Here is a 12,234-nt window from a genome sequence, read left to right on the forward strand (position 1 = left end):
TCTTTTGTGATTTAGGAGGTCAAGAGAAATGTGGGAAAAGTGTCAGAGCCAGCAGTGACAGAAAATACATTGATTTGTTGTGTTTTATTCACTGAAAATGTAATTTTTTCTGTAAGAATTTGCTATTATTTGCTGGCTAGCAGTAAGAACACTTTAGCTGCCAGTGCTGCAAGGACTTCCAATGTTGTATGCTTCTGTTCTCCTCAGCATGCTCTCATTCCTTATCAACTATGTCAACCAAGTTTCTTTTGTAGAAAAGGGTGTGATTCATGATAGGAATTTTTGGCCTTGGCCTCCCACGGGAAATGTAATTCTGCAGTGGCTTCTGAACTATACAGAGATTAAGTCAAGGTTGCAATTCCTGTGAGGCACGGTATCCAAATAGATACAAAATTCGTTCTTCTGGTTGCTGTGTTGGCAAATGTTTAAGCCTCTATTAATCAAATTTTAAGCAAAAACAACAAAAAGTATTGCCCTTTGCATCTTGTTTTGGTGAAAACCCAATTAGACATTGAAAATCATTTTTCACTGAACCTTTACAATTAAACCCAGGTAAAGCAAAGCTAAATAAAACTATGTGCTGTGTACACAACAGGTGTTATGTCTTGTGTGATGCTGAGACTATCACTTTTTCTCTCATGCTTTCAGCATCCAATTATTTTTCTATGTTTAGCACATAATTAAATGTCCCAAATATTTTACCAAATAACCTTCCCTTGTTTTCCACTGCAGTGGATAGCAGTTGTTTCACTGGATTTTTATGTTTGCATTTGTGCTAGAATGTTTGCTTTTTCCTATCATTATTCCACTTGTGTAGCCCTTGTATAGTGATAATCCTGAAGAAGTTTGGTTGTTTTTTTTTACCATATTCTGAGCCTCACCAGCTTGCACACATTCTGATCTTCATGTGAATGCCCATTGCAGGGCTTTATTTTATTCCTGAAAGCTTCAGCCTTAGTAAGTTGAGAGACTCATTCAATTAAAAGTGCATAAAGTTTTTTCTCTCTGGCATGGTGAGTGCTCCAGGGTTACTGTGCTGTCAGCAGCTCTTGACAACACTCAGCCTCTAGCCTATCTCCCTGGATTTAGGGCAGGATTTTGAGCTGTATCACTAGATGGAGTGGTGAAACCTTAGAAACTGAAGAGGCCTAATGTGATGGGAGAGAGCAAAGTTTGTCTTACAAAAAGGGACATCTCTGACAGTTCCAGATTTAAATCCCTGTGGAATCAGCTCCTTAATACTGGTACCTGTGTTTGATACATGGTTTTCCCAAAAAGAGGGAGGTTGGAGAAGGACAAGCAGTTTGCACCAGTGCTGGAATCTAACCCCTTGAGAGTTGGTTTCATACCTGGTTTACAACCATTGAGTAGTGCATTATTCAAAGAATCAATGGGTCGTATTTAAAACAAAACTAATAAAAAAAAAAAACCACAATCCCGAAGCCTGTGGCTTTGCAGTGTTTTTCTGGTTTTCCATGGCAGTAAAATTCTGTGTCACAGTAATCTTGTGATCCTATGGAGACTTTGGATATTCTTTTGGTATAATGGAGAATGATTTTGTTCTTCCTGTACTTCACAACTGTGATATTTCATTGTTGCTTGAGTGTGATGGATTCCATTTCTTTTTGAGGCCTTAGAGCTCTTTAATGGGAAGTGCTTGGATCTGAGCTGGGTTGACTGTATTGTACTGTATTACAGAGACACCTATAACAGTGCACCAGGGAAATATCCTTTCAGTTTTTATTGTGTAACTTGGTCTGTTTGCAAGATTCCCTTGTAGTTGGGAGCTGAGAAAGAAGGACCCCACATCACACTCATGTTGGTTCTTTTGCTGGCATTCATCAACAAACTAAGGTAGTGTGTTGAAATGGAAAAAAGTAGGTAGGGGCCAAAATGATGGCCAAAAGATAAATAATTGGTTGAATAGTTTCACTAATCTTTTAGTGAATGCATCTAATAGTGAAGAGACTTCCTACTTTGGCTGGTACTTGTGAAACATTCATTATATATCTGGGTTTAGGTTCATGAAAATCCAGTTTGATCTTCCATGACCACATGACATGCCTTGTGGATGAGGGAAAGGCTGTGGATGTAATCTACCTAGACTTCAGTAAAGTCTTTGACCCAGTGACCCTCAGCATTTTCCTGGAGATGCTGGCAGCCCATGGCTTGAATTTGTGTACTCTTCTCTGGGTAAAAGACTGGCTGCAGGGCCAGGCCCAGATAATGGTGGTGAGTGGAGTTAAATCCCACTGGCGAACAGTCACCAGTGGTGTTTCCCAGGGGGAATTTAGGGACAGACTGTGTTTAATAATTTTATTGATGAGCTGGATGAGGTGATTGAGTACACCCTTCTTAAGTTTGCACATGACACGGATTTGGGAGTTGTGTCGATCTGCGTGAGAGTAGGAAGGTCCTGCAGAGGGGTCTTGATAGGCTGGATCACGGGGCTAAGGCCAATTGTATGAGCTTTAAGAAGACTGAGTGCTGAGTCATGTACTTTGGCCACAACAATCCCATGCATCACTACAGGCTTGGGGCTGAGTGAAAAGCTGTGCAGAAGAAAAGGATTTAGGAGTATTAGCTGAATGCAAGCCAGCAGTGTGCCCATGTGGTCAAGAAGGCCATTGGCATCCTGTCTTGTATTTGAAATAGTGTTGCCAGCAGGAGCAGGGAGATGATTGTCTCCCTGTGCTTAGCTCTGGTGAGGCTATACCTTTGTTCAGTTTTGGGCCCCTCACTACACAAAAGACATAAAGGCCCTAATGCATGTCCAGAGAAGGGCAACAAAGCTGATGAGGGATCTCGAACACAAATCTGATGAGGAGTGGCTGAGGGAGATGGGATTGTTTAGTCTGGAGAAGTAGAAGCTGTGGGGGGCCTTATTACCCTCTACAGCAACCTGAAAGGAAGCTGTGACGAGCTGAAAGTTGGCCTCTTCTCCAAGGTAACTTGTAATAGGGCAAGAGGTAATGCCCTCCAGTTGTGCCAGGCAAGGTTTAGGTTGGATATTAGAAAAAAATTCTTCACAGAAGGAGTAGTGAAGCACTGGCACAGGCTTCCCAGAGAGGTGGTGGTGTCACCATCCTTGGAGGAGTTCAAGAACTGTGTGGATGTGGTACTGAGGGACATGGTTAGTGGGCATTGTGGGGATGAATTGACAGCTGAACTAGATATTTTAGTGGTCTTTTCCAACCTTAATGACTCTATGATCTCTGTCTCTTCTGCATGTAAGAAATTAGGTGAGAGATTTAGGTGTAAAAGGAAAGTCATTAGATATGTGGAAAGTGTTCAGATGCTTGAAAATGGTTAAATCCTATTTTTGGATACATGATATCTCAGAGACTTAGAAGTTGAACAAGTTTGAGTGCTTACATTTTTTGTCTAGCTTTCATTAACTTAACTAGCAGATGTTATTTATGTGCTTGGCCACTGCACCCCATGCAGTGCTTTTTTCTCTCAATAACCTGGTTATTAACAGAGTTTTGACCTTTTTCTTTTTTTTCAAGAGTAAGAGATGAGCTTAAAAATGAATTAATTTTAAAGAAAGGAAGAGTGAAAAAAAAAAAACAAGTAGGTTCAGGGTTTCATATTCAGATACAGATTTCACCATGTCCAAATGGAAAATAGCAAAAAGTCAATTATGGTCTCAAGTTTTTGAAATAGAATAGCAGTCTTTTTAGTCTCATTCTCTCCCAATGAACACACATCTCTTTTACAATTAAAACCACCAAAAAAAAAGAAAAAAGAAAAAGAAAAAGAAAACCAGCCAATTCAGTGTTCAAGTAATGTTGACAGTCTCAGAATTGTGATGTTGAGCTGAACTGTCTTTGAAACTGAACCATGCTTCCGCCAGGTACCAGCTGTTCAAAAGAAATGACCATTCCCTGCTTTCTGTGGGTTTAAAACAATTCTTTCTTCTGGAGGTGATCTAGTGTATTTCCCTAGCATGAAAAACAGCTTAAACAAAAACATTTTTTAAAAATGTGCTTTTTATGTACAATACACTCTTCCAGAGAAATGGAGTATTAGCATTTGAAAGGACGGATGAGAATGCATCTTTGGGAAAGGCCTTTGTTCAGAGAATTACAGCTATATTCTACATGCCTATCACCATGGTAATTGAATTGTTTGGCCTTGACAGTAAGGTATATAGCACAAGCCTTTTGCCATTTTCCATGATGTGGTTCCTAGCAAACAGTGCAATTTGTCGATTTAAAATTTATAGTATGACATTTGTGCTTACTCTAATAGTGGTGGATGTGGTCTGAAAGCATGAAACAAAAAGGAAAAGGTAATTACATCTTCTCTGTGCTGTTGGATGCTGAAGACTTCGGTGTCTTTTTAAGACAGGAAAGTGGAGAAGCAAGCTTCAAGTATATTGTGGAGAGGAGCTTTGGCTGGGTAGGTTCCTCAAAGAGAGGTTTTAGCTCTTAAACGTGTTTCATGCATAACTGTGGCCAAAATCTACCAGTTGTGGAGGCCTTCCTTCTCATAGATTGCAGACAGCAAATGTAGGTGGCTGTATCTGAATTGGGTATCCAAGGTAGTCTCACTCATTAGTCTCCTTGCAAACTAAATGGAACCATAGACAGGTAGAGCCATGGATTCGGCTTCTGTTAGCTTTCCTTAAAGTAGTTTGGTGGGATGTTGGTAGGGATTTTTGTGGTGTCACCAATGCTGAAGGTTTGACATCATATTTGTGGGCTGCTGAGTTGGGTATAGGGAAGTTTTACCTGCCATAAAGTCAAGGTGTTTTTCTGGTTCCAAAGGAAGTCAGACTCCATATCTGAAGAAGTATGAGTTGAGAATACCGATCTACATGCTTGATATTTCTGCAGTTTAATAATTTCCATCTCCAGCATGAGCCATTCTAGGACTGTTTGAGCCAGAAGGCAAAGTCAAAGCTGTGCTCACTGTGTGGCTCTATCACTTACTATTGTGTTAACATGAGAAAGTACTTTCATTTCATCCCTCAGAGGATGATCTCTCACAAACAAGTCTTTCTTTGGGATATAGGATGCAGTCCAATGTTGCAGATGATAAAGGACGTGGAACACCTCCCTTGTGAGGAGAGTGAGGAGAGGCTGAGAGACCTGGGTCTGTTTGGCCTTGAGAAAAGAAGACTCAGAGGGGATCTGATCCATGTCTATAAATATCTAAGGAGCAGGAGGCAAAGGCATGAGGCTGAAGTCTTCTCAGTGGTGTGTGGTGATAGGAAGAGGGGAAATGGACACAAACTGATGAATAGGAAGTTCTGCACAAATGTATGTGGGCACTTCTTCACAGTGCAGTGACGGAGCAGTGGCACAGCTGCACAGAGAGGTGGTGGAGTCTCCTTCTCTGGAGACGTTCAAGACCCACCTGGACGCCTACCTGTGCAACCTGGGCTAGGGAGCTGCTTTGGCGGGGGGTTGGACTCCATGATCTCTGGAGGTCCCTTCTAACCCCTACAGTTCTGTGATTCTGTGAAAATTAGGAGAGCATCCAAGATCCTCCTTCACACAACTGAGTTATTGTAGAGAAAATAATCTTGAATAGTTGTGCTATCATGTGTATAGGAAGGGGTACAATATGGAAGTGGTGGAGAGTAGTACTGCTCAGTGCATTGCTTGGCATACAAAAGAGATTCCTCGTTTTCACCCCTAGATGCTGTGGGAGATTGTCATCTCTGCTTTTCTATTCCTCAAAGCAATTCCAGCTTTCTAGAAAAATGTCAGATTCTCTGTTGTCCTCAACCACATAAGAGCAAGGCTAACCTCCATGCAGAAGTGTCAGTGCTTTAAGACAGATAGAATGTAGAACACAGTTGAAAGTGTTGTTTTTTTTTTCCTCTAGCTCACTGCTGCCCTTCATCTTCTTCTATAAGAGCAGAGTGGGGAATTCTTGTTACAGTATTGCACATCAGGTGAGAAAAACCAAGACCAGACTTTTTCTCCCTAGGTAACATTTTGGTTACCAAACGATCCAGTGTCTTACTTCTATCTTGCCACAGATGTGCTTCCCCAGTGGCTGCACATCCAGTCGTGTGGCTGTTGGTAGTTTCTGGGATCAGCTTTATAGACAATTTGTATTGAAAGCATCCATCTGTGGATTTCCATGCTGGGGAAGATAACACATGGGTGTTTTTTATTGCGTTTCATTCTTGCCCTGATTCCAGTGTCAGGTCGCTTTCACAATCATTTTACTAGATGGCTGGGAGACCGAGGTTCCTTAATTTCTTGCTGTGCAAAGATACCAGGCTGAAATATCAAAACATATACACTGACCTCCAGGATGGCCCCATGCAGGGAATCTGACCAGGCAGTGAGCACTTCTTTAGCATGTGGATGCAGCTGCATGCCAATTCCTTAAAATCACAAGGCAAAGCTGTTTCCTCCAAAAAATGCATGAAAGGACATTAGACATTGTTTCAGTCTTTGTTCACTGACTGCAGTCTTGTTTCCTCCTGTGGCCTCAGAGTACATCCCTATCTTCTTTTTACCTTTGAGAAGTGCTTCACTGTATTCACTGCATTTCATTACCTGAAAGCCGCAGGCTGGTGCAGAGGAGACTTGTGACACTGAGATCAGCTAAAGCCTAATGGGAGGGCAGGAGTCCATGTGACTGCAAGCTGCAGCTTGGGTAAATAAAGTCTCATGCACTCAAGCTTCTATTTTTATTTTTACTTTTTTTTTCATTTTTATTTTTGTGTTTTGTTTTACTGGGTGAAGCTGCTCTTCTTGGTTTTAGCCTCGGTTTTTCTGTTGGTCAGGATAGAGAGCTGCTGCTTCTCTGTCATCAAGCTGCAGCATGACATGCAATTGAGAGTTCATTATGCAGCAGCAGAGCTGTCTTTATGTTAGACTGTGACTGTGTGCCCTCACAGAACATGCAAACATTCAAAGCAAGAAAGAAAACCAGTGAATGTATTATTTGCTGACAATAACTGTTTCCAATTGCAGCTGGTGATAGTATTTTATTTTATTTGGGAATAGGGTAGGTATTAAGGGGGAAAAATACAAGAAGTACTCATGCTCATCTGCCTTGAAAAGTTAGCTAGTAATGCCCTGAAAATGGTGCTTCAGTTTTCTGAAACTTAGAGCTTGTTTTTTACTGAGATAGTAATAGCAATTGTATAAGAATGATCCTTCTTTCTAATTAGTAATGAATATGCAAATAATCCTAGCTAAAAGAATAGGAGAAAAATGTAACATACCAACCACGTGAGTGATGTGTGGGTGAGCCAGCCACATGTGTCAGTATTCATGTCGTTGTTTAGCTAGAATTAAATTTAGATTAATTAGATTACTCACAGAGGTTGTAGAGTTTCCTTCTCTGGAGACATTCAAGAGCCGCCTGGATGCCTACCTGTGCAACCTGGGCTAGGGAGCTGCTTTGGCAGGGGATTGGACTCAATGATCTCCAGAGGTCCCTTCCAACCCCTACAAATCTGTGATTCTTTGATTCTGTAATTACATTTAATACAATTCCTGTTTTATCTCCCATACCAATGCTTAACTGCAGTTGCAGCTGTCTGAACTGCAGTCCAGTGCTGCTCTGTAGGACATCTGTCCTTTCTTGATTTAAATGCCTCCTGAACTCCCACAGGAAACTAATGCATCATATTGTGACCTATTTAATTTGCCCGTGAGTGAACTGCTTTCTAGGGTGAAGGGAGGGTACTACATAAACACTCTAGACTAGAGAAATCATTACCTTCAGTTAACCATGACCAGTGAGGGAGTGATGCTGAAGCTACTCCTACCACAGCTTGACTATGTTAGCCAAACTTATTACTTCACATCAGATGGTAGCAATAGTTTTCCTTCCTGGAATATATTCCCAGAATATAGTAGAGTTTCAGGATCAGGCACATGTCTGTACAGCTGCTGAAGAGATTTTCAGCCAGAGCAATTTGGAAATGTCTTTGTTCAGGTGGATTGTTATGCCATTAATAGTCAAAGTATTACAAGCTGTAATAGTATTTGGTAGTCTTTTTGTTTTGTTTTATCATTTCTGTTGAGCCCCAATTAATTATCCCTTCCTCTTAATCAAATTTCTCTGTGTAGCATCTGTCCAAACCCTTCTTATTCCATTTCCTTGTTTCTCCCAATTCTTTCCTCCCAACTGTTTTGCAGTGGTGGAGCCGAGCAGGGCAACACCTTCTCCACAGTTACACTTCCCTCCTTTTTCTTGAAGACCACTTTTCCACATTTAACCTACACTCTGGGGAATCTCTTGACTGTTTTTAGCAGTTAACTGCAGTCAGCTAGTACCTTATAAAATGTAGCACCTTATAAATGTGCCCTTTCTTATACGAGTCAGATTTCACTTGCTTCATCTTCAAGGAACACAAAAAATGGAGAAATGCTTTACTTTGAAATAACTTTTTTTTTTTTTTTTAACTGCCAGTGGGATCAGGGCATGCTTCCCACCAAAGCTGGATGGGACAAAGTTGTCATCACATAACTGTTCTGAGGTCAAAAACTACCTGTGCCCAATTCTAGAAGGATCTGATGTTGAAATGAGTACCTTAAGAGTTATCTCTGTGTATATGCGTATATAGCCTTAGTTGTAATCAAAAAGTCATAATAAACATGGCATCTGACGTTAAACAATTTTCAGAAGAAAGATGATCTGAAGCTTGATGAATGCATTTGTGCACTTCTGTCTAGCACTTGATCTCCAGTTTTTCTTTATTTTTTGCTCTCAAATGATCCTTCTTTCACCAGAGTGGTTACCTTTGAAAACAGAAGCTATATGGGTTCCATTTGAAATGAAAAATAAAAAGAATGCCCAAACTGCGATATAAATTCAGTAATACATGCACTGCAATTGTAGAGATTTCCCTTTCTTGCCAGAGCTGTGTACTCTAGCATGGTTTTGATGGAGAGCGAGACATGCATTGCATTCTTTTTCACAAAGATTTTTTCACTCTCCTACTCAGCTCATTGTTTTGCTCCCAGTTTTACATTAACTTGCCTTTGCCTAACTCAACAACTGTTAAATATTATTTTTATTCTTTTTTTTTTTTAATTTTCAAAGAATCATAGATTCATTAAAGTTGGAAAAGACCAGTAAGATCATGTAGTCAAATTGTCAACCCATCCCAACATGCCCACTAAACCATGTCTCTTTCCCATGGTCACTTTTGTCTTTTACTTTCCACAGCAAAGGGTGAGAAATGTTGACATTTACTCCTGCTGTCATGTCATGCTGTGTTCTTCTTGAGTTTGCTGGGTTGTCCCTGTTTTGCACAGGGCTGGTGGGTGTGGATGGCAGTTCCCTTTGTGGCCACTTTCACAAGGAAGCCATCCCAAGCAGCTCTTTGAGGACTGGAGACCTCTGCCTCACTTCACAGCAGCTGATGGGAGGCTAACTTTATCCCATCGTGCCAGGGTGCATCTGTCAATTTGGTTGTAGAAGATGGAGGACAATGTCTTGCATCACCTCAGCTGAAAAATGAATGTTGCTTTTGTGGCAGTGTGTTGCGATTCTTCTTCCATGCTGGAGAATGGTGAGGCCTGAGATGTCTCACATTATCTAACAATGCTGCTTCCCAGCATGTGGAGTTCGAGTGGTGTTTTCCTTATGTTTGTCACCAAGCCCAGCAGTCTGAGGAGGCTGTGTGTGCACAGTGCTCTCTGAAGACAGCCATGTACCAAAATGAGAGACCTGCAGCAAAACTGAGTGGAAGTATAAGGTGGACTTCAGCAAACTCTTCTGCCAAAATTAAAATTCAGCTCAGTCCTGCCTCTCCAGACTGTGTACTTTAGTATTAAGATGATTTTCAAGCAACAGGAACAAAATTAGACAGCAAATAAAAAATGGTCCATAGGGTAAGTGTTTGGCCTCAAGTATTTGCATTTGTAGGCACGTGTATTTATGAGTCTTCTTTTGGTTTGTGTTTTGTAGGACAAAGAAGGTCAGCCATTGCTACCGTATCATTTACCGTCACCCGGAGAAGACTCTAACGCAGAATGAGGTGCATCGTATCCATCAAGCTATTGAAGAATCAGCAGTTCGAGAACTTGGGGTTGAGGGCAGGTTCTAGCATCACTGGTCTGAAGCCCTAACAGAAGTTATTTTCTCATTTTTTCCCTCTTTTTTTTTCCTGTGTTTTTTTTCTTTTCTCTTTTTCTTTTTCTTTTTTATGGAATGATGTGTACAAGTAAAGAGGAGTTCTGTGACTGAACCTAGCATATGAAGCAAATAATATGTGGACAATGGTAAAATTACCAGATAATAAACGTTTCTATTAAGAAATCATTGACAAAGCATGGGCTTTATTTTAAGAAAGTGGGGAGCAGCAGTAATGTGAGATTTCCCTCTTGTTACAATAAGAAATACACTGCCTTGTGGTTTTCTATGTTGTTAATTAGTCCCTAGGTTCCATTAAATTCCAGTAAAGACTTGGCATTATTTCTGTGTTGACAGGATCTTCTGTCTGTGTAACGAGCAAAGCAAAACAGAGGCAATTTTGTTGTTCCACCTCTCCCTTTCTTTCAGTAAGAAATGGCAGGTTTTCCCTCACAAAACCTTCAAAGAGGTAAACTTTATGAAGTTTGGCTCTTGCACCGTCAGAGCCTTAGGGTATTTCATTTGCTATAGAGAAGGAGACAGACAGGCCCTAGGACTGGACTTGGCTGCCTTCAAATGCTGGGCCATTGGCGAGTCTTTCCTGTTGTACGTCTCTGCTACCATAGAAGTTAGCAGAACCACTTATTGAGGCTTTCAGAGATGTGCACTTTCCCCAAGTGAGGAGACCCCTTATCTCAGTTTTCCTTCACACAGGGACCACTGCAGTCTACATCTGTTTCCTGACGTCATCAAGTCAGTGCTGTCATGTGGGGCAGGATGGCAGAAGACAGAAGCTCTTCCTTACAGAGCCCTGAAATGCACCTCCCTGGATCTCTCACACTATTCTACTTTCTAGCAGCAGTATCTGCTCAGAAATTTGACTGTTCGGGATTGAAACCTAACTAAAATGGGGTCTCCTTTTTCAAACACCAGTCAATTTAAGAGATGTTTGGCTTTTTTAATGCAGGTTATAATAAGCAAGTCCAGGCAGTAATGATGCTAGGTCCTACAGAGGTTTTCAAATGGTCTGATAATTACTTGATGAGCCATTGCAGATGCTGATATTGAATAAGGGATCTGTTTTTGCTTTTAATGGTATTTCATACAGTCTTGCAGGTCACATCTGGTTGCTGTGTTGGGAACATTCCCTCCTTCAGGGAAGAAAGCAGTAAAAGCTCTGCAATAAACAGCATCTAACACTGATTTATACCATATCAAGAAACATCTGTGCAGCAGGCTTGTATTCAAATATAAGAAGCCAGCAGTTACTACTGCAGATGTGACAGAAGCAGAAAGCTTATTTTAATTTCATTACTCAACATATTTAGCTGTGTAAACAAATCCTAATCTAAATTGCTGTTGTGTCATCCAAATAACTTGATTATGAAAACAATATGTTAGACTTTCTGCAGGGCAACAGAATGGATGCCATTTATGAAACATGTGAACCTACTTGGTTATTTTTAAAGTAAGATCTCCTAAGAGTGCTAGTCCACTTGATCTTGCTCTGTCTTCTTCATCCTTTGCATTTTCAGATTCACAGTGAGAACCACTGAAGAGAAGTGTTGCACTGAGCAGACGTTATTTCAAGACAGGGCATGATCCACACTACTACATTGGGCAGCAAATTATGTGGATGCTAATTGATGGCATTGCATATGGAAAGTGTACTAAAATCTGCCTGCTACGCCAAAGATAATGGTCTCCTGGGGAAAGAAGAGACTGTCCAGGGTGGAGTAGGTTGCAAGATTCTCCTTTGTATGTATTGATTAGTGAAGTCCATTTTCTGCTACCCGAATCCTTCAGTTCCTTCATTCCAATCGCCTAGTTTTGGGGACATAGAAATGTGGGGAAAGCTAGGAGGAGAAAAATGGATAGTGAGCCTTCTTCATTCTTTGTAGTCACGCCATCACTGCATCAGAGCTTTCCGTGAGGTTGACCTGAAACTTTGGGATCATGTTCTGCAAGTAGGTGTAGTGACTCTCAGACAAAAATGCGAACCGTTAAGATAAAAAAAAACAGCAACAACAAACAGCTACTTCAGGAGCAAGCTCAGTTTAATTATATGAAGAATTCTAAGGCCTATAAAATCAGATGGGCTGGCTGTGAGCATAATTGGAATATTTGAGTATGTTTAGATTAGGTAAGCCTTTGTCATATATATTCGAGGCA

General features: G+C 40.8%; 1 protein-coding gene across 1 annotated transcript in view; it reads left to right on the forward strand.

Annotated features, from left to right (window-relative positions):
* The window catches only part of FARS2 (phenylalanyl-tRNA synthetase 2, mitochondrial), a 186,043-nt gene extending 175,784 nt beyond the window's left edge, over nucleotides 1-10,259 (forward strand). Inside the window, exon 6 of the mRNA XM_065753416.1 lies at nucleotides 9,898-10,259. Coding sequence (XP_065609488.1) covers nucleotides 9,898-10,036 — 139 coding nt within the window. The 3' untranslated portion in view covers nucleotides 10,037-10,259. The remainder of the gene's footprint in view (nucleotides 1-9,897) is intronic.
* Nucleotides 10,260-12,234: the final 1,975 nt, after the last annotated feature.

This window comes from Cyrtonyx montezumae, unplaced genomic scaffold, assembly GCF_038088225.1.
Source record: "Cyrtonyx montezumae isolate F1298 unplaced genomic scaffold, pur_monq_1.0 scaffold_8, whole genome shotgun sequence".
Taxonomy (NCBI): domain Eukaryota; kingdom Metazoa; phylum Chordata; class Aves; order Galliformes; family Odontophoridae; genus Cyrtonyx; species Cyrtonyx montezumae.